The sequence below is a fragment of the Myotis daubentonii genome, chromosome 8 (genome assembly GCF_963259705.1).
Source record: "Myotis daubentonii chromosome 8, mMyoDau2.1, whole genome shotgun sequence".
NCBI lineage: Eukaryota > Metazoa > Chordata > Mammalia > Chiroptera > Vespertilionidae > Myotis > Myotis daubentonii.
This window is the reverse complement of record NC_081847.1, coordinates 65,154,752-65,177,154: the sequence shown is the minus strand read 5'-3', so window position 1 is coordinate 65,177,154 and position 22,403 is coordinate 65,154,752. Positions and strand designations below refer to the sequence as shown.

At 43.3% G+C, this 22,403-nt stretch overlaps 1 protein-coding gene across 4 annotated transcripts in view; it reads left to right on the top strand.

The window, feature by feature from the left end:
• Nucleotides 1–22,403, top strand: part of PTPN2 (protein tyrosine phosphatase non-receptor type 2) — a 69,190-nt gene that overhangs the window by 5,323 nt on the left and 41,464 nt on the right. For all 4 annotated transcript variants that reach the window (XR_009454161.1, XM_059706701.1, XM_059706699.1 and 1 more), the window contains exon 2: nt 16,689–16,779. Coding sequence is in view for 3 of the 4 variants with exons in the window: in XM_059706701.1 (XP_059562684.1) it covers nt 16,689–16,779 (91 nt within the window). In the remaining variant the exon portion in view is untranslated. The remainder of the gene's footprint in view (nt 1–16,688; nt 16,780–22,403) is intronic.

Here is a 22,403-nt window from a genome sequence, read left to right as displayed (position 1 = left end):
CGCAGGCCGATGCTCTATCCACTGAGCCAAACCGGTTTCGGCTGAGCCTGTTTCTTTATTTCCCCATTTTGGCTGGCTGTCACTTTGTGTTTGTTTCTATGTATTAGATAGAACTTCTATGACTCCCAGTTTTGGTGGGGTGGCCTGCTGTCATAGGTGTCTTTCAGGACCCAGTGGTGCAGTGTCTTTCATCTCCTGAGCTGGGTACTCTAGGAATGTCTCTTGTGTGGGTTATTTGGGCCTTCCTATTGTAGTTGAGTCTTTTTTTTTTTTTTTTTTGACATTCTTTTTTTTTTTTTTTTTTTAATTAAATCTTTATTGTTCATATTATTACATTTGTTCCTTTTTTTTTTCCCCCCCATAACTCCCCTCCTCCCAGTTCCCGCCCTACCCTCCGCCCTCACTCCCCACCCACTGTCCTCATCCATAGGTGCACGATTTTTGTCCAGTCTCTTCCCACATCTCCCACACCCCTTTCCCCCCCCAAGAATAGTCAGTCCATTCCCTTTCTATGTCCCTGATTCTATTATAATCAACAGTTTATTCTGTTCATCAGATTATTTATTCACTTGATTCTTAGATTCACTTGTTGATAGATGCATATTTGTTGTTCATAATTTGTATCTTTACCTTTTTCTTCCTCTTCCTCTTCTTAAAGGATACCTTTCAGCATTTCATATAATCCTGGTTTGGTGGTGATGAACTCCTTTAGCTTTTCCTTATCTGTGAAGCTCTTTATCTGACCTTCAATTCTGAATGATAGCTTTGCTGGATAAAGTAATCTTGGTTGTAGGTTCTTGGTATTCATCACTTTGAATATTTCTTGCCACTCCCTTCTGGCCTGCAAAGTTTCTGTTGAGAAATCAGCTGACAGTCGTATGGGTATTCCCTTGTAGGTAACTGAGTTTCTTTCTCTTGCTGTTTTTAAGATTCTCTCTTTATCTTTTGCTCTTGGCATTTTAATTATGATGTGTCTTGGTGTGGTCCTCTTTGGATTCCTTTTGTTTGGGGTTCTCCGCGCTTCTTGGACCTGTAAGTCCATTTCTTTCACCAGGTGGGGGAAGTTTTCTGTCATTATTTCTTCGAATAGGTTTTCAATATCTTGCTCTCTCTCATCTTCTGGCACCCCTATAATTCTGATGTTGGTACGCTTGAAGCTGTCCCAGAGGCTCCTTACACTATCCTCGCATTTTTGGATTCTTTTTTCATTTTGCTTTTCCGGTTGGATGTTTTTTGCTTCCTCGCATTTCAAATCATTGACTTGATTCTTGCGCTCCTCTGGTCTGCTGTCGGGCGTCTGTATAATATTCGTTATTTCAGTCCGTGTATGCTTAATTTCTAGTTGGTTCCCCAATATAAGATCGAGGGTCTTATTAGTTTTCGTGTAGAGCTCATTAAGTTTATCGGCAGCTTCTAAACAGTTCTTGAGAGACCTTAAAAGTGTGGTTCTGAACTCTATTTCTTCCATTGACAATTTTGTCCTGTTTCTTTGTCTCCGCATTTTGTTATGCTTCCTTGGTGCACCCCCTAGTGGTCTTTGTTCGCAGTCTTATAGATAAATCTTGATTGCTGTAGCTAATTCCAGGGAGGGTTTGACCTCCAGGCCAAGTGGCTATGAGATTCAGCTGTGTCAGCGGTGAGAGAACTTCTGTCCTCTAGGGAGGTGCTAATCTAGCCTTTGCCTGAGGCTATCCGGCAAATGCCTCTGTGCAGGGCTTGGGCAGGGCGGGTCGAACAGGATCAACAGGGTGGGCCGGAGAGAGCAGTTATGGCGGCTCTCAGTCCTGTCCCAAGGGGCTCTGCCTCTCTGAGTCCCAGCACCCGCTGCAAAGCTCGGAGAGAAAGCTGCACTCGCTCTGACCGAAGCCAGACAGTCCCGCTTCTTCCGCCTGAGTCTGGGTCCCTAAAGACTCGCCTGTATCTGGAGCTCAGAGTCTGCGACTCCCTCCCGATTGAAAACAACAACCGCGCCCTCCGCCGCCAGCCCGCTCCGCGCACTCCGCACCTCAGAATTTGACTTCAGCACTGCGCCTCCTCTGAGTGTCCGTATGCGTTTCTCTTTCCTCCTAGTTGTAGGACTTCCACTCAGCCAGCGCCCCGGTGGTTCTGGGTGATGTCCCTTCCGTTTTTTGGTTTCACTTTTGAAGTAGTTGTTCAAAGCAGCAAACTCCAGCGTTAACCTATGCCGCCATCTTGGTTCTCCTGTAGTTGAGTCTTGATTGCTGTTGGCCTGTTCATGGGTGGGATCAACCCTTAAGCTGGCTGACTGAGGCTCAACACTAACCACAGTGTGCAAGCTGCTGTGCAGGTGCAGTCTCGAGGTGTCTTGTTGGGCTCAGTGGCACAGTCTTTAAGATCATCTGTGTTCCTTGCTCCAGGAATGTTAATGGGTTATGTGCACACTACCCTGTTGTAGTTGTGACTTGATGAATGCTGTTGGCCCTTTCATGGGTGGAGTTAACTCTTCAGGCTGGGTGGCTATAAAGATAAACCTCAATCACCGTGTATGAGATGCTGTGCAGGGGCTGCCCTCTCAGGTGGAGTTGTTCCCAACAGCATCTGATGCCTGCTAGAATCTTCCTTTGGGTGTGTCACATTTGTGGCTAGTTGGGTTGAGCTTTGGTGTGGTCTGAAGCCCACCACTGGTTTTGTTGGTTCTGGGTCCACTTGGTTGGGGTTCAGGTACAGGTCGCTGTCAGATGTTGTGTGTAACTGGTTTTGGGCTACCTGTCTGGAGCTACCACACTGTTTACTGTTTGTGTGTGCATCAACTTGACCTGAGTGTGCATGGAGGGACCAATCTGTGTAGATGGGTTGGCTTGCTGGAGTCAGATAAGTAAAAGATTAAGGCTCCCTGAGGTCAGTGTCCACCTGTTAGCTACTCCACTCCCCCTTGAGGTTGCTTGGACTTCCTCTAGAATTTTATGCAGAAAAGTTGTAGAGTGGGCCCAAGCTGGCCTTGGGCCACTGACCCTTCCATTGGGTTCAAATTTGGTAGGTTGGGCGGACAGGGCTAGTGAGTCCTTAATTTGGGGCAGTGTGGTTTGACGCTTAATGGGGAGAATGTGGCCCCTACTCCAGAGCAATACCATTCACTCTCTGCCAGAGTCTCCAACTCTAGCTCCCTCAGGAGCAGTGCACCACAGGTTCAGAGTGGTGTAGCCAACTGTCCTCACTGCAGGAGCAAGCTTGGCAGGACAGGACGAGAGTCGCCGGGACTTGGGCAAACAGATTGAGACAGCCTTCTTTTGGCAGTGGCACCGACAGTGAGGCGAGCTGCACTTCTCCTTTTAGCTCTGTAGCCACGCCTGCTCAAGCCCTGGTCTAAAGTAGATAGATGCACTCTCAAATCTGAGCCTAGTAGGAAGGGGCCAGGGCTAGCCTGAGAGGAGAAAGCTGCACACCTAGCTCTGCAGGCACATCTTCAGAGGCTCCGACAGAGCTGCATTCCAAAGCTCCCAGCTCTGAGGATGCTCCTTGCTCCCTTCCCCCCTGCAGGACTTGGAGGAACAGATCAAGGCAGCCCTCCACTGGGGAGGAGTGAGCGACTATCCTTCTCTTGGCTGGGGAGCGCACTGGCAGAGACCCTGACCAAAGATCTCCCAGCAGGTCGCACCAAATGTCCCAGTTGTGAGTCGTGATGCCTTTCCCCTGTGAGGCTGCACCAGCAGGATGGTGCTGGCAGGGCTTAGAGCAGTGGTTCTCAACCTGTGGGCCGCGACCCCTTTGGCGGTCGAACGACCCTTTCACAGGGGTCGCCTGAGACCATCCTGCATATCAGATATTTACATTACGATTCATAATGGTAGGAACATTACAGTTATGAAGTAGCAACAAAAATAATTTTATGGTTGCGTTACAACATGAGGAACTGTGTTTAAAGGGCCAGAAGGTTGAGAACCACTGGCTTAGAGGAACAAATCAAGGCAGCCTTCTGTTGGGGGTGGTGTTGGCCCTTGGGAGAGGAATGAGCTGCTTGCCGTCTTCTAGCTTGGTAGCACACTGTCAGAGACCCTGACAGGAGGCTCTGAGAGGGTCGCACCAAATGTCCCAGTGGACGTGTGCTTGGCAAGCCAGTGCCAGCAAGAGAATCAGATCAAGGCAGTCCTCCATTGGGAATGGCATAGGACCTCCAGAGGCGTGCAGGTGCATCCTCCTCCTAGCTCTGTAGTTGCCCGCTGCCTGAGACCCTGACAAACGAGTCTTCTGTTGGGGGTGGTGCCTGCCTACTCTGTGACAGGGGGGAAAGATTGGCCCTTATTCCAACACCACTCAGTTCCGTGGTCCCCTGAGAGTCTGTCTATAGTTTCTTTTGTAAAAGAGCACACCTCAGCCAACAGTCCTTTATTCCTGACTTGAGCTTGGCAGGGTGGTGTTGCCAGTATTTGGAGGACGGGGTTAGGTCACTTTCTCCAGCTGGTACTGTTAAGAGTAGAAGTGCTTGACCCTAGAAGATGGCACTTGAGGGCGGTGTGGGATGTTTACTCAGGACCTGGACCTCAGTAGCTGACCTCCCAGATCTCTGGAGATATGCCATCCAGATCTTCTCTTTATGGCTTCCATATGCCCTGAGTCTCCTTCCCTCTGTTAGAGCTCTAGGTGAGTTCCCAAGAGCAAGCTCCTGTGCATTGGCCCTTTAGGAGAGCACCCAGGATTCTAACAGACTCCCTCCTCTTTCCAGCGAACAAAGTTCCCACTTACTTTTGCTACCAGATGCTATGCAGGTTCTTCTTTGATTTTATAAATCAGAGCTATCTTATTCTAAAATACTTCCCTTGCAATGTTTACTACATATTCTCCTACTATTGTCTAGTCTGAGTGTTCAGTGCTTTTACATGGTTGCGCAGTCTCGTGTATCAAATGCCTTGACTTTCCTTGAAAATTGCCTACTTTCTCACATCTTTGGAATCTGCACATGCTCTATATGCTCTGTGCCTATCTTATCTCTTTAAGAAATATCTTCAAGACCAGACTCTAGGGGAGAAGGGTAAAAAAACAAAAACAAAACAGGACTAGACTCTAGTCTCCTTAGGTAAAATTATATGCTCCTCCTCCTCTGATTCCTGAGGCCTCTATATTTTATTAGAGTATTCGTCACATTGTTTTATTATAACTGTCTGTCTATCTAGCTCCTTTAGGGTTGCCTCATTTTTCTTTGTTTCCCCACTATCTGACATGCTAGATACTTAAGTATTCACTAAGTAAAAGAATAGTGCTCTCCTTTAGAAGTATCAGCACTTGGTTTATTCCAACTCCCTCATTCACATCTAAGGAGACACCAATTCAGAATAAGGTTGTGACTTACATAAAGTTATATGCATTAGTGACACAGCTTCGACCCACATCTAGTCCTTGTGATTCTCATTTCAGCATTGTTCTAATTTGCCAGTATGACCATCTACACTGCTTTCTTCTTATGGTCTAGTTGAGATTAATGGCACTGAGGGAATTTAAATTTTTGATGGCAAGGAGTGAATGGAATCAACACTAATAAAAGAGAAAAATGGTAATTGGTGTACAATGCTACCCTTTCATTGGCTAATCAGGGCTATATGCAAATTAACTGCCAACTAAGATTGGCAGTTAACTGACAACTAAGACTGGCAGTTAACTGCCAACAAGATGGCGGTTAATTTGCATATGTAGGCACAATGCAGGGAGGCAAAAGGGAAAGCAGGAAGAAGCCCCTGCCACTGACAGTGATCGGAAACCCAGGGGGGAGCTAAGAGCTGGGGGGCAGGGTAAAGGCGGCCCTGGGGCCGCCTTTGCCCTGCCCCCCAGCCATGATCGGAGAATCAGGTGCCTTTTCCGCCCTGGCCAGTGATAGCAGGAAGTAGGGGTGGAGCCAGCGATGGGAGCTGGGCACGGTCGAAGCTGGCAGTCCCGGGAGCTAGGGGTCCCTTGCCTGGGCCTAAAGCGGAGCCCACGATCGCGGGGCCGCTGCAGCTGCGGGTCCCCGCTGACCGGGCCGGACACCTCAGCCAGAGGCGTTAGGCCTGGGCAGGGGCGGAGCCTGCAACCGCGGGGAGCTGGGGGTCCCCTGCCCAGGCCTGACACCTCTGCCGGAGGCCTCAGGCCTGGTCAAGGGGCCGATCCGGTGATTGGTGATCGGAGGGTGATGAGGGTCAACTCCTCTGGCCGAGGCATCAGGCCCAGGTGGAGGGCGGAGCCGGGGATTGGGGGGATATGATGGTCCCCTTGCCCAGGCCTGAAGCCTGGGTCAGAGGCGTCAGGCTTGGGCGGGGGGTGGAGCAAGCGATCAGAGGGAGATGGGGGTCCCCTGCCCAGGCATGATTCCTGGGCCAGAGCCCTCAGGCCTGGGCGGGGGCCAGAGCCAGTGATCGGGGGGAGATGGGGGTCCCCTGTCCAAGCCTGACACCTCTGGCAGAGGTGTCAGGCCTGGGCAAGGGGCCGATCCTGCGATTGGAGGGTGATGGGGGTCAACGCCTGAGGGCTCCCAGTATGTGAGAGGGGGCAGGCTGGGCTGAGGGCACCCCCCCCCCACACACACACCCAGTGCACGAATTTCGTGCACCGGGCCCCTAGTGTGTTATAAAAGGCAGGGTCATTTTGGGACTGGAGGCCTTTAAAATAGTACCTGGGATCCAAGGATAAGACTGGATTTCCAAGTCCCCTGAAACTGTGCTAAAGTGTGCGTGTGCATGTGCGTGCGTGCATGTGTTAGCATGCTTGGTTATTTAGTTTCTATGTGATTCCATAGCTTTTTCTTAAATCTCTGTGACTTTTCAAAAGATAAGGCTCCTTTTAAGGGAAAGGAGCCTTGGGAATGGTGCCCCATAGAGACGATGTGACTAAAAATCATATTGTTCTGCCTTTGACATACATTCCTGTAGGTTATTGATACTTATAATTAAGAAAATTCAGATAGTTGCATTTGTGCCCTAGTCTTTCTGGCTTGCCTCTTGTATAATATCTTGATTTTAACAGAATCTCCAACAAACTTTGTGTGTGTGTGTGTGTGTGTGTGTTTTTGCTTCTCCCAGACCATTATTGTCCACAGAATTCCCTGTTTGCAGTTGGAGAATTAATGCCTTGCAGTCTCCTGCTGTCTTGTCTCCCTGCCTGTTCCCTTTGTTCTCTTATTCTGCTCATTCTCTTCCAGAAAGTAAACTAGCAATATGGACAGATAAGATCTAGAAAAGCAAGATTATAATTAACGTAAGTGTGCTCTTCACTTTATCAAATAAGTATATATATGATTTGTTTCTCCTGGAAATTCCTATCTAGATTCTCTGTGCTCTGTTCCCTGTGGTAGTTCCACTGAATGCTCCATTAAAGTCGTTATTTCTTTTTGGTGAAGCTGTTAGGGGCAGAGAATATTTAAACCAACTAGTAAATTAGGACTTTTGATAATACCCTTCATTACTTTGGATAATAGTGACTAGCCATATGCTAAGTCAGTTTAGCCTAGAAGATTTAAAACATAGCAGTTGAGAAAGACATACAATTCAGCAGACTAATTTTGAAGATTATAACTTCAGATTCTATTATTTTGAGTAAAATACTAAACTTTTCTGTTCCGTTGTTACTTGGAATGATGTTCTATCTTGTCAGGCATTGTGTGAAATTGCTATTAAGAATGAATATAGTGCTATTTTATTATTATTTTTTGTAGTGCTATTTTAAATATTTAATGTAGTGTTAATGTTCTATTTACAGTAGAGTAATAGTAATGGTTATAGATTGTAAATATCTTTTGAGACCTTTAAAATGAAACCTGTGAAAGAGAGAAGTGTCCATGTATATAAAATCCTCCAAAATTTACCTTGTGACTTTAGGGCTTTTATAGGCCTCTAAAGACTGTTCGAGGTTGACGACCTATGAAAAGAAGTCCTAGTCAAGAAACTGATTTAAGATTAGATACTTTTGCCGAAACCGGTTTGGCTCAGTGGATGGAGCGTCGGCCTGCGGACTGAAAGGTCCCAGGTTCGATTCCGGTCAAGGGCATGTGCCTGGGTTGTGGGCACATCCCCAGTAGGAGATGTGCAGGAGGCAGCTGATCGATGTTTCTCTCCCATCAATGTTTCTAACTCTCTCTCTCCCTTCCTCTCTGTAAAAAATCAATAAAATATATTTAAAAAAAAAAAAAGATTAGATACTTTTACCTATGGATTTCTGGTATTTTTTCAAATGTGATAGTTTCATGTCTTCTTCTTCTTTAACAATCCAGTGTATCTGATTTAATATACTCTTCATTCTGTCAGTTTCATTTGGTTCATGTCACTCATTTGTAACTTTAATTTAAACTGCTTTCATTCCTCTGCAGAAAAATCTCATACTGAATTATTTTATTTCTTCTTTCACTGTATTTGAACAGTTTTATACTCTGAAAGCTATCAGTTCCTCTTAATAGTTTACTTAATAGTACTTCTAGGAATTCCTTAAGTGGGTTGGAGTAAGGTCGTATGGCTCCTAGAGTGTGTACCACTCTATTCCTAGTCAAGGGATGGTACGCTGGCGTAACCTTAGAAAATTGTAGTCACTCCATGACGATAGGAATTGCTTCTGTGATGATTTATGTTTTAACCAGTGAAGTTACTAAACAGGTTCACATTTCAAATCTGAAAGTTCTTATTTTTTAAATACATTTTATTGGTTTTTCTACAGAGAGGAAGGGAGAGGGATAGAGAGTTAGAAACATCGATGAGTGAGAAACATCAGTCAGCTGCCTCCTGCACACTCCCTACTGGGGATGTGCCTGCAACCAAGGTGCATGCCCTTGACCGGAATCGAACCTGGGACCCTTCAGTCCTCAGGCTGACACTCTATCCACTGAGCCAAACCGGTTTGGGCTGAAAGTTTTTATTTTTTAAATCTCTGTTGCTGTAACTTAATTTCCATCATTGTTAGGGTGAAATAGTTATTTCATAATACTTTATTAAATAATATTTTTGAACTTGGTACATATCTTTGTTCTATATTGTGCACAAAAAACTTTATTTCTTTGTACTGTGGAGTGCTCTGCCTTGAACTGTTGTGATGGAACAACTAATAAGAATTAGGAAATTGGAAAAGAGCAATCTATTAATTTTTAATAAAATAAGAAAAAACAAGGACTTTAAAGATAATCCCAAATCGATAGATTTTCTATTTATGGGAGAACATACCTAAATTTCTTTTTTTGTATTTAAGGTCCCTAAGTGAATCCTGAATTATGTGATAGTAAAGCATTCACTTTTATTATTATTTCTTTATTTTTATTTATTAACTAGGAGCCCAGCATGCAATTCGAAATTGTGCGGCGCTGCCCACCCTTGAGTCGCAGGGCCGGCCCTACCTTGCTCCCTGGGCCCCACAGCAGCCGCGACCGCTGCTGGTCCCGCCTGCCTCCCTCTCTGGCCCTTGAAGCAGCCATGGCTACTGCTGATCAGGCCCTCCCCCAGTGCAGGTGCACTGAGGCCCCTGCCGCCCCACCCTCGACGCTGCACATGCAACCTTCTCCTGTCCAGTCAACCCGTTACAGTGGCCCAGTTAATTAGCATATTTCTCTATTATATATATAGATTTGAGAGAGAGAGAGAGAGAGAGAGAGAGAGAGAGAGAGAGAGAGAGAAACATCATGCATGAGAAACATCGATTGTTTGCTTCCCTAATGCACCGCAACCAGATTGAACCCACAATCTGTGTATGTGCCCTGACCAGGAATCAAACTGGCCATCTTTTTGGTTCACTGGATGACGCTCCAACCAACTGAGCCACTCCAGCCAGGGCATTGTTCACTTTCTTTTATTAGTCAAATGTTTGTGCATATACTCCGTCTAAAAATATTGTGGAGGGACAATCAAGTATGAAGCTAGATATCCTGTATACTTCAAAAACTATTACTTTAGATTAGAGGCTCAATGCACGAAATTTGTGCAAGGGGCTCAGCCCTCACAGCCCTGGCTCCGTCTGGAAGGATATCTGGAAGGTCGTTAGGCTGTCGGGTCTAATTAGCATATTACCCCTTTATTATTATAGATTTGTTCAGGCTTAGTTATGGCCTTTCACTGGTTGGGAGATAAGATTCCTGATGGAATAAGTTCCTTTCTTTGAGGAAGAGAGTTTAACAAGAATAATATACTAATCTTGATTGAGTTCCTACTTTGTATTAGGTACATGCTATATACTTTATGTGGATTATCTAAGAGATGGCTACAAATGAGAACCCTGAGACTCAGTTTTTCAAGTTTATACTGCAGTCAAGTGGTATGTCTAGGTAGGAGGCCAGTACTTAATTTTAGAGTCTGTTTTTGTTGTTGTTTTATCCTCACCTGAGGATATTCTTTTTATTGAAGAGAGAGAGAGAGAGAGACAGAGAGAGAGAGAGAGAGAGAGAGACAGACAGAGAGAGAGAAACATCAATGTGAAAGAGAAACACCAATCCGCTGTCTCCTTGCACGCACCCTGATGGGATCAAACCCACAACTTAGGTATGTGCCTTAACCAGGAATTGAGCCCCCATCATTTTGGTGTGTGGAACGATGCTCCAACCAACTGAGCCACCCAGTCAGGGCAAATTTTAGAGTCTGTGTTTTGAGAAATAAATAAGTAAATAATTTGGTTAGGATTATATGAACATGGCTAAAATGAAAACAGTACAGAAGGGTATATAGTGGAAAAGTAAGTCACTGTCTGTGTTCTCCCTAGTTCCTTTTCTACAGGCAATCACTATAACCAGTTTTCTTGTCTGTCTTCCCAGAGATACTTTATACTCATATAAGCTGTCCCCTGCTTGTCTCCCTTTCTCCTCCCTCTACCTAGTCCACCCCTAGTTTTGCACCTTGTGTTCATTTTAACAGTTAAATAGAATTCATTATTAAACCACTCGTTATAATGGATATGTAGGTTATTTTTTATATCCATTAGCAATTATAAACAGTGCTGTGATGAATAACCTTCCAAAGAAGTTGTAATGTACATATACTTCCATTAGTAGTTTAAGAAAGTGCCTGTTTCCCTATTCCTCCATCTATTCAGTTTTTTTAAATATTTTTTTTTCTTTATTAACTAAGGTATTCCATATGTGTCCTTATCCCCCTATTGTTGGATAATATGGTAATTCTGTGTGTAGCTTTTTGAGGAACTGCTAAACTGTTTTCCATAGTGGCTGCAACATTTTACATTCCAACCAACAATGTGTAAGGATTTCTATTTCATCACATCCTCACTAACATTTGTTACTTTCCATTTTTAAAATTATAGTCATGTTAGTAGGTCTGAATTGGTCTCTCATTGTGGTTTAGATTTGCATTTCCCTAATGACTAAGGATGTTGAGCATCTTTTTCATGTGCTTATTGACCGTTTGTATATCTTTGGGGAAATGTCTGTTCAAGTCATTTGCCTTTTTTTTTTTCTTCAAGTAAGACTATTTTTTTTTTTTGAGCAATTATAGGTTCACAGCAAAATTGAGGGGAAGATACAGAGATTTCCCTGCCTCTACACATGCATAACCTCTCCCATTATCAGAATCCCCCACCAGAGTGGTACATTTGTTAAAATTGATGAACCTACATTGACATGTTATAATCACTCAAAGTACATAATTTACTTTAGGGTTCTCTCTTGGTGGCATACATTCTGTAGGTTTGGACAATGTACACATATCCATCATTATGGCATCATACAGAGTATTTTCACTGCCCTAAAAATCCTCTGTAATCTGCCTATTAATTCCTCCCTACCAGCCCCAAATCCTGGCAACTGATCTTTTAATTGTCTTCATATATTTGCCTTTTCCAGAATGTCATATAGTTGGAATCATACAGTATGTAGCCTTTTTACATTGGCTTATTTTACTTAGTAAATATGCATTTAAGGTTCTTTAATATCTGCATGGCTTGATAGCTTATTTCTTTTTAGCCCTGAACAATATTTTGTCTGCATGTACCACAGACTATTTATCCATTCCTCTACTGAAGGATACCTTGGTTACTTCCAAGCTTGGGGCAGTTATTAATACAGCTGCTATAAACATCCGTGTGCAGGTTTTTGTGTGGACTTAACTTTTCAACTCCTTTGGGTAAATACCAAGGAGCACGATTGCTGGATTATATGGTAAGAGTATGTTTAGTTTTGTAAGAAACCACCAAACTGTCTTCCAAAGTGGCTGTAACATTTTATATCACCACCAGCAATGAATGAGAGTTACTATTATTCCTCATTCTTGTCAGTATTGGGTATTGTCAGTATTCTGGATTTTGGTCATTTTAATAAATGTCTTTGCCTATTTTTTAATTCATTGTCCTTTTGTTTTTGAATTGTAGAAGTTCTTTATTCTGGTTATTAATGGTTTGTTAGATATATGATATGCAAATATTTTCCCCCCAATATGTGGGTTATCTTTTCACTCTATAGTGTCATTTGATGTGCAAAAATTCTTAATTTTGATGAAGTTTAATTTATTTTTCTTGTGTCATCTGTGCTTTTGGTTTCATAATTTAAGAAACCATTGCTTCCCTGGCCAGTTTGGCTCAGTGAATAGAGCGTTGGCCTGTGGACTGAAGGGCCCCGGGTTTAATTCCAGTCAAGAGCACATGCCTGGGTTACGGGCTCCATCCCCAGTGTGGGGCGTGCAGGAGGCAGCCGATCAATGATTCTCTCTCATCATTGATGTTTCTATCTCTCCCTTCCTCTCTGAAATCAGAAAGAAAAAAAAAGCAACCATTATCAAATCCAAGGTCATGGTCTATTTTTTTGTTGTTGCCTGTGCTTTTAGTGTCTTAATTTGAGAAATCATTTCCAAATCCAAGATCATGAAAACTTTTAAACCCTGTGGTTTTTTAAGAGTTTTATAGTTTCAGGTCTTACATTTAGGTCTTTGATCCATTTTTAGTTAGTTTTTGTGTATGGTTTATGGTAAAGATCCAACTTCATTCCACCAGAAACCTAAAGAAGTATTACACTTAGTGCTTAAACCTTAGAAGCAATGCATTCAAAATTGGGGGGGGGGGGGCATTTCCTTTTGATTATAAATAGGAGATCCTAACCAGTGGAATTAGAATTTAAAGAAAAAAAGAAGAAGAAACAAAAGGTATGAAGAAATATGAAGTATAAGGGAGAGACAGAATTACACTACTGATACGGAGAAATTCAGAGCCAGCTACAAAATACTAGAGAGCTCAGCAAGATTGCTGAATGTGACAGTAGCATTTAAGAAGTCGAGAACCACAGGAACGCTGGCTGAGTGGAAGTCCTACAACTAGGAGGAAAGAGAAACGCACACGGACACTCAGAGGAGGCGCAGTGCTGAAGTCAAATTCTGAGGTGCGGAGTGCGAGGAGCGGGCTGGCGGCGGAGGGCGCGGTTGTTGTTTTCAATCGGGAGGGAGTCGCAGACTCTGAGCTCTAGATACAGGCGAGTCTTTGGGGACCTATACTCAAACGGGAGAAGCGGGACTGTCTGGCTTCGGTCAGAGCCAGTGCAGCTTTCTCTCCCAGCTTTGCAGCGGGTGCTGGGACTCAGAGAGGCAGAGCCCCTGGGGACAGGACTGAGAGCCGCCATAACTGCTCTCTCCGGCCCACCCTGTTGATCCTGTGCGACCCATCCGCCCTGCCCAAGACCTGCACAGAGGCATTTGCCGGATAGCCTCAGGCAAAGGCTAGATTAGCACCTCCCTAGAGGACAGAAGTTCTCTCACCGCTGACACAGCTGATTCTCATAGCCACTTGGCCTGGAGGTCAAACCCTCCCTGGGATTAACTACAACAATCAAGATTTAACTATAAGACTGCGAACAAAGACCACTAGGGGGTGCACCAAGGAAGCATAACAAAATGTGGAGACAAAGAAACAGGACAAAATTGTCAAAGGAAGATATAGAGTTCAGAACCACACTTTTAAGGTCTCTCAAGAACTGTTTAGAAGCTGCCGATAAACTTAATGAGCTCTACACGAAAACTAATAAGACCCTCGATCTTATATTGGGGAACCAACTAGAAATTAAGCATACACGGACTGAAATAACGAATATTATACAGACGCCCGACAGCAGACCAGAGGAGCGCAAGAATCAAGTCAATGATTTGAAATGCGAGGAAGCAAAAAACATCCAACCGGAAAAGCAAAATGAAAAAAGAATCCAAAAATGCGAGGATAGTGTAAGGAGCCTCTGGGACAGCTTCAAGCGTACCAACATCAGAATTATAGGGGTGCCAGAAGATGAGAGAGAGCAAGATATTGAAAACCTATTTGAAGAAATAATGACAGAAAACTTCCCCCACCTGGTGAAAGAAATGGACTTACAGGTCCAAGAAGCGCGGAGAACCCCAAACAAAAGGAATCCAAAGAGGACCACACCAAGACACATCATAATTAAAATGCCAAGAGCAAAAGATAAAGAGAGAATCTTAAAAACAGCAAGAGAAAGAAACTCAGTTACCTACAAGGGAGTACCCATACGACTGTCAGCTGATTTCTCAACAGAAACTTTGCAGGCCAGAAGGGAGTGGCAAGAAATATTCAAAGTGATGAAAACCAAGAACCTACAACCAAGATTACTTTATCCAGCAAAGCTATCATTCAGAATTGAAGGTCAGATAAAGAGCTTCACAGATAAGGAAAAGCTAAAGGAGTTCATCACCACCAAAGCAGGATTATATGAAATGCTGAAAGGTATCCTTTAAGAAGAGGAAGAGGAAGAAAAAGGTAAAGATACAAATTATGAACAACAAATATGCATCTATCAACAAGTGAATCTAAGAATCAAGTGAATAAATAATCTGATGAACAGAATGAACTGTTGATTGTAATAGAATCAGGGACATAGAAAGGGAATGGACTGACTATTCTTGGGGGGGAAAGGGGTGTGGGAGATGTGGGAAGAGACTGGACAAAAATCGTGCACCTATGGATGAGGACAGTGGGTGGGGAGTGAGGGCGGAGGGTGGGGCGGGAACTGGGAGGAGGGGAGTTATGGGGGGGAAAAAAAGAGGAACAAATGTAATAATCTGAACAATAAAGATTTAATTAAAAAAAAAAAAAGAAGAAGTCAACAGCAACAGTTGTAAAGTGTGTGTACAGTGTGTATGTTTCTGTTTTTCTGTGTGTCAAAATGCATTTTCCAAAATGGCTGTACCAACATATTTTGTATCACACGTGCTCTTTGCACAATGTGACTGAGATTTCTCCAATTGAGAATGGATCTGTATTCCCTTCTCTTGCATCTTGGAAGGCACAATGAATAAAAACATGAACTAAAAAGTTAACTGTTTTAGAGCTGGTAGCGGTTGTGGCAGGCAAGGGAAGCCAGAGTAAGGATGTTCATCAAGAAATTACTTGAATAATTTATTTTGTGCTTAATTTCTAGAACTATCTGGTGTCTGACTTTTAAAATACTTTTTCTGCCGAAACCGGTTTGGCTCAGTGGATAGAGCGTCGGCCTGCGGACTGAAGGGTCCCAGGTTCGATTCCGGTCAAGGGCATGTGCCTGGGTTGCGGGCACATCCCCAGTGGGAGATGTGCAGGAGGCAGCTGATCGATGTTTCTCTCTCATCGATGTTTCTAACTCTCTATCTCTCTCCCTTCTTCTCTGTAAAAAATCAATAAAATATATTTTTAAAAAATGCTTTTTCTCACATGTGTTAGTGTGAAAAAAAAAGCCCAAATTAAATTTTGCTGTTAATGCATACTTTTTTTCTGGTATGTTTCTGTTTTTACCTGAATTCTTAGAATTATCCTATATAATAAAAGGCTACTATGCAAACTGACCAAACTAGGGGGGCAGACGTTCAACACAGGAGCTGCCCCCTGGTGGTCAGTGCACTCCTACAGGGGAAGTGCCGCTCAGCCAGAAGCTGGGCTCTCTGGCTCATAGCTGGCGAGTGCAGCGGCAGTGGCAGGAGCCTCTCCCGCCTCCATGGTAGTGCTGATGTCTGACTGCCCATGGGGAGCGGGCCTAAGCCATCAGTAGGACACCCCTCAAGGGCTCCCAGACTGCGAGAGGGCTCAGGCCGGACTGAGACACCCCTCCGCCCCCAATGCACGAATTTCGTGTACCAGGCTTCTAGTATTTCATATGAAAGAAAAAAACTGATGTTGAATTCAAGTAGCTGCCCCTAATGCAGGCATAACCTTACAGAATTTCTTCCATAGTAGAATACAGAGAACCACAAGGGTCCTAAAATGTGCCTCAGGCCTAGTGGTTGTGCTAATCATTTATGGCTCCAGAGATAAAATTTGAGGCGATTTCTGGACTCAAAATAAAGTTAAAGTTATATGACATGAAGATAAAAAATAGTTTATCATTTTAAGATAGAAACTTTGAACTATAGATAGATAATATTAAGAGAGTTTAGTCAGAAATTTGAATATCATGTAATCTTAGGTACCTCAGTGCATTAATTCTGTGTGACATAAAATGTTTGATGTTGCCTTATAGGTGTTGAATATAGCATGACAGTAAATAAGTATATGAAGAGCAAAGACTTTGGTGCCTGAAGGACCTTGGTTCAGTCCTTGGGTCTGCCACTTACTAGCTTTGGGACCCTTGGTGGGTCGTTTAGCCTCTCAAATTATCCCTTGCATTGGTATTGTGAGAATTGAATGAGATAATGTATATAGTGTGTTTTGCATAGTACTTGGCATATTACAAGTGCTCAATAAGTGTTATTTTGTCTTGGCTGGGAAAGTATCTGTTTTGCTATATAAAATTTAAGAAGAATATTAAAATATATTTTTGTTATTTTAAGGAAATTCGAAATGAGTCCCATGACTATCCTCATAGAGTGGCCAAGTTTCCAGAAAACAGAAATCGAAACAGATACAGAGATGTAAGCCCATGTAAGTATCTGTGGGTTTGTGTGCATATTTATGTTTGTTGGTTTGTTTCAGGAGGCAGGAACCAGTGTAAAAGAAGGTTTGGTCAGGGTTGATAAGTACAGTAATTTTTAAAATATATATATTTTTATTGATTTTTAGAGAAAGAGGAAGGGAGAGGGATAGAGAGATTAGAAACATCAATGAGAGACATCAATTGGCTGCCTACTGCACACCCCCTACTGGGGATTGAGCCTGCAACCCCAGCATGTGCACTGACCAGGAATCAAACTGGTGACCTCTTAGTCCGGGCTCAACACTGAGCCACACCGGATGGGCAGTAATTTTTTTAATATTAACATAATACATGTTCTTAGAGGGAAAATTACCCATCATTGTTTCGTCCACACAGCCACCATTATTTTGATGTATCTCCTACCAATCTTTTTTTCTTATGCATAATTTTTCTTTCTTTAAAATAATTGTAACCTTATTGTGTGTATGTGTATACACATGTATACTTCCTTTTCATATTATTTCGTATACTTTATTGGTATTACTTAAAATATTTATTGGTGTAGTTTCTTTCCCCTCAGACTACAAAAGTAGTGTGTATTTTTTGTGGAAAACTTTTAAAACAACTGCCCTGGTCAGGATGTGTGCGGGAGGCAACCAATCGATATGTCTCTTTCTCGGGGGGCGGGAGGGGTGGTCAGTGCCTCTAACTTCAGCATTCTTCCAGGGTTATCTGCATTTATAACTACAGTTATCAAGATAAGGTATTGGTAGAAGAATAGAGGCATAGATTGGTTAAACAGAATAGAGAACCCAAAAATAAGACTCATAATTTGGTGAACTGATTTTTGACAGGTGCCAAGCAATTTAATTGAAGGATAATCTTTTCAACAGTTGGTACTGGAGTATTTGGACATCTAGAGGGGAAAAATGAATCTCACACCATAAGAATTAACTTAGAAGTGCCTGGCCAGTGTGGCTCAGTGGTTGAGCATCAACCTATGTACCAGGATGTCACTGGTTCGATTCCTGGTCAGGGCACCTGCCCAGGTTACAGTCTCGATCCCTGGTCGGGGCTGTGCAGGCAGTAGCCGATCTATGTTGATGTTTCTCTCTCATCTGTTGATGTTTATCTCTCATCGATGTTCTGTCTCTCTCCCTCTTTCCTCTCTCTCTAAAAATAAATAAAAACATTTTAAAGTTGGTCATAAACTGTAAAGTACAGGGGTGGGCAAAAGTAGGTTTGCACTTGTACAAATAATTAAGCAGTCATATAAGAAACTCTGTGTTCCACATACTCACAACTATAAACCTACTTTTGCCTATCCCTGGATAAAACTTATATATTTTTATTGATTTCAGAGAGAAAGGGATAGAAAGATAGAAACATCAGTGATGAGAGAGAATCATTGATCTGCTGCTTCCTGCCTACCCGACACTGGGGACTGAGCCTGTATCTGGGCAAATGCCCTGCCTGGGAATCGAACTGTGACTCCTGGTTCATATGTCTACACTCAACCACGGAGCCAGACCAGCTGGGCCCCTGTATAAAACGTTTTGAAGAAAATAGAAAATTCAGGACATAACGCCAGGTGGCGTTCTTAACATGATACCAAAAGCACAATCCAGAAAAGAAAAAGATCAATAAATTGGACTAAGCCCAAATTAAAACCTTTGGTCTGTGAAAGACCCTTTAAGAGGACGAAAAGACAATGATAGACTGGGAGAAAATATTTATAAACCACCAGGAACTCATATCTAGAATATATACAGAGCTCTCAAAATTGAACAATTAAAAACAGTCAAGCCCTAACCAGTTTGGCTCAGTGGGTAGAGCGTCGGCCTGCAGACTGAAGGGTTCCGGGTTCGATTCCGGTCAAGGGCATGTACCTTGGTTGCGGGCAATCCCCAGTAGGAGGTGTGCAGGAGGCAGCTTATCAATGTTTCTCTCTCATCGATGTTTCTAACGCTCTATCCCTCTCCCTTCCTCTCCGTAAAAAATCAATAAAATATATTTTTAAAATACCAAAACAGTCAATTAGGAAATGGGTAAAAGATTATGAATACAGATGGTAGATAAGCACATAAGCATGTGAAAAACATTATTAACCATTAAGGAAATATTCCTTTTTTAAAAATTAAATCTTTATTGTACAGATTATTACAGTTGTTCCTCTTTTTTCCCCCCATAGCTCCCCTCCACCCAGTTCCCACCCCACCCTCCACCCTTACCCCTCCACTGTCCTCATCCATAGGTGTATGATTTTTGTCCAGTCTCTTCCCACACCCCCCACACCCCCCACACCCCGTTCCCCCTTGAGATTTGTCAGTCCACTCTCTTTCTATGCCCCTGATTCTATTACATTCACCAGTTTACTCTGTTCATCAGATTTTTTATTCACTTGATTTTTAGATTCACATGTTGATAGATATGTATTTGCTGTTCATAATTTCTATCTTTACCTTTTTCTTCTTCCTCTTCTTAAAGAATACCTTTCAGCATTTCATATAATGCTGGTTTGGTGGTGATGAACTCCTTTAGCTTTTTCTTATCAGTGAAGCTCTTTATCTGACCTTCAATTATGAATGATAGCTTTGCTGGGTAAAGTAATCTTGTTTGTAGGTTCTTGCTATTCATCACTTTGAATATTTCTTGCCACTCCCTTCTGACCTGCATAGTTTCTGTTGAGAAATCAGCTGACAGTCGTATGGGTACTCCCTTGTAGGTAACTGACTGTCTTTCTCTTGCTGCTTTTAAGATTCTCTCTTTGTCTTTTGCTCTTGGCATTTTAATTATGATGTGTCTTGGTGTGGTCCTCTTTGGATTCCTTTTGTTTGGGGTTCTTTGCGCTTCCTGGACTTGTAAGTCTATTTCTTTCACCAGGTAGGGGAAGTTTTCTGTCATTATTTCTTCAAATAGGTTTTCAATATCTTGCTCTCTCTTCTTCTGGCACCCCTATAATTCAGATGTTGGGATGCTTGAAGTTGTCCCAGAGGCTCCTTACACTATCTTCATATTTTTGGACTCTTTTTGCTTTTTACTTTTCTGGTTGGGTGTTTTTTACTTCTTCGTATTTCAAATCTTTGACTTGATTCTTGGGATCCTCTTGTCTGCTGTTGGATCTCTGTATATTATTCTTTATTTCAGTCAGTGTATGCTTAATTTCTAGTTGGTCCTTTTTCATATCCTTGAGGGTCTCACTAAATTTGTCGGCGGTTTCTAGAAAATTCTTAAAAAACCTTAAAAGTGTGGTTTTGAACTCTATATCCAGTAGTTTGCTTTCCTCCATCTCTGTCATTTGTGATGTGTTTCTTTGTCTCTGCATTTTTTATGCTTCCCTGTGTTGATAGAGTGGCTTTCTGTGCTAGGTGTCCTATAGGGCCCAGTGGCTCAGCCTTCCCAATTACCTGGGGTGGACACTCTTGGTGCACCCCTTTGTGGGCTGTGTGCACAGTCTTGTTGTAGTTAAGCCTTGATTGTTGTAGGTATCACTGGGAGGAATTGACCTCCAGGCCAATTGGCTGTGAGAATCAGCTGTGTCTACAGTGGGAGAACTTCTGTGCTGAAGACACCCTTATGGGGCGAGACTTGCTTCAGTGGGGCTTATGTGCTCACTGAGTCTGCCCCCTGAGTGTGTCCCTTATGGATCTGGGGAGTTGTAATCTGGATGGTCCCACTCTGACCACTGGGTATACAGGCTCTTGGATCTCTAAGGAGGTGCTAATTTAGCTTCTGCCTGAGGCTACCCAGCAGGAGCTATGGAGAGTTCTGCAGGTTTCTCTTCCTTGTTTAGGATTTGGAGGTGCCCAGATGAGGCCCAGCTGTGAAGCAATGCAAGCTGCTGTGGGGCCTTGGGCCTTCTTTTGGATGTTCTGGGTCTCTCTGACCCAGCTGCAGTTTGTTAGGTAATTTTCAGATTGCAAAGGGCCAGGGCATTCATATGCAAAACCCTCTGCACACAGCTTGGGTGGGGCAGGGTCTCAGGGAATCAACAGGGCGGAGCAAACAGCTATGGCTGATCCTCAGCCCTGCCCTAAGAGGTCCTGGGTCTCAGTGTCCTGGTAATCGCTGCAAGCACCTCTGAGAGAAAGCTGCCCTCGAGTTCCGCCCACTGCCAGACAGTCCAGTTTCTCCCCATATGAGTCCGAATCCCCAGAGACTCACCCAGAACTGGAGTCAGGGCCGACGGAAGCTTGTGCCTCGCTCCCGATTGCAAAAGACACCGGCGTCCTCCGTTGCCAGCCCCTTTCCACACACGCTCGAGCCTCCGTACCTCTGCACTTTACTTCCGCACCTCCTCTGAGTCTCAGTGTGCCCCTCTCTTTCCTTCTAGTTGTAGAATTTCCACTCAGCCAGCCTTCCTGTGGTTCTGGATGATGTCTGTTTTGTCTTTTAGTTGTATTTTTGAAGTGGTTGTTCGGGGCAGCAATTTCGGGTGTTTATCTATGCCGCCATCTTGGTTTCTCCTCTAAGGAAATATTCTTGACCTCTAGGGAAATGCAATGAGAGATTGCCTTGGCAATGAGAGATCACTACACACCTTCTAGAACAGCGAAAAGTAATGGGACTACAATATTCATACAAGGATCTGAGAAAGCAGAGAAACTGGATCTGATGCAAGGCTCGTCAGAACATAAAATGATGTGGCCTCTCTGGAAAATAGTTTGGCAGTGTCTTAAAAAACTAAACATAGATTTACCGTATATAACCCAACAATTGCACTCATGGACATTTTTTATTTTTGAAAGAGAGAGAGCAACATTTATAGGCTGCCTCTTGCATGCCCTCCACATGACAGTGGATTGAGCCTGCAACCTGTGTATGTGCCCCAACCTGGAATCAAACCAGTGACATCTCGATGCATGGGTTGACATTCAACTGAGCCACACCAGCCAGGGCTCACTCCTGGATGTTTATCACAGTGAATTGCAATCTTATGTCTACACAGAAAGCATACAGATTTATTTGTGATAGCCCCACATTGGAGACAATTCAGATGTCCTTCAGTGGGCAAGAGGTTAACAAACTGGTATATTCATAACATAGGCTACCACTCAGGGCTCAATGAATGAACTATTGATACATGCAACAACTTGGATAGATCTCAGAGGACTCATGCTGTGTAAAAACATCAATCTCAAATGCTTACATACTGTGTGATTCATTTGTATAGCATTCTTGAAATGATAAAATTGTAGAGATGGAGAACAAGACTCTAAAGGGGTTGCACAGAGGATCTTTGTGGTGATAAAACGTGGACTTGATTGTGGTGGTTACATGAGTCTACATCAGCCATGGGCAAACTACGGCCCACGGGCCCATTTGAAATGAATAAAACTAAAAAAAAAAAAAAGACCATACCCTTTTATGTAATGATGTTTACTTTGAACTTATATTAGTTCACACAAACACTCCATCCATGCTTTTGTTCCGGTCTTCCGGTCCAGTTTAAGAACCCATTGTGGCCCTCGAGTCAAAAAGTTTGCCCACCCCTGGTCTACATACTAGTATGTGATAAAATTGCAACAACTGCACACACACAAATGAATGCATGTAAAAAAGAATATTGGAATAAGTTCTATGGGTTATACCAGAGGCTTTCTAGGTTTCTGAATTTGATGGGCAAGGGCAC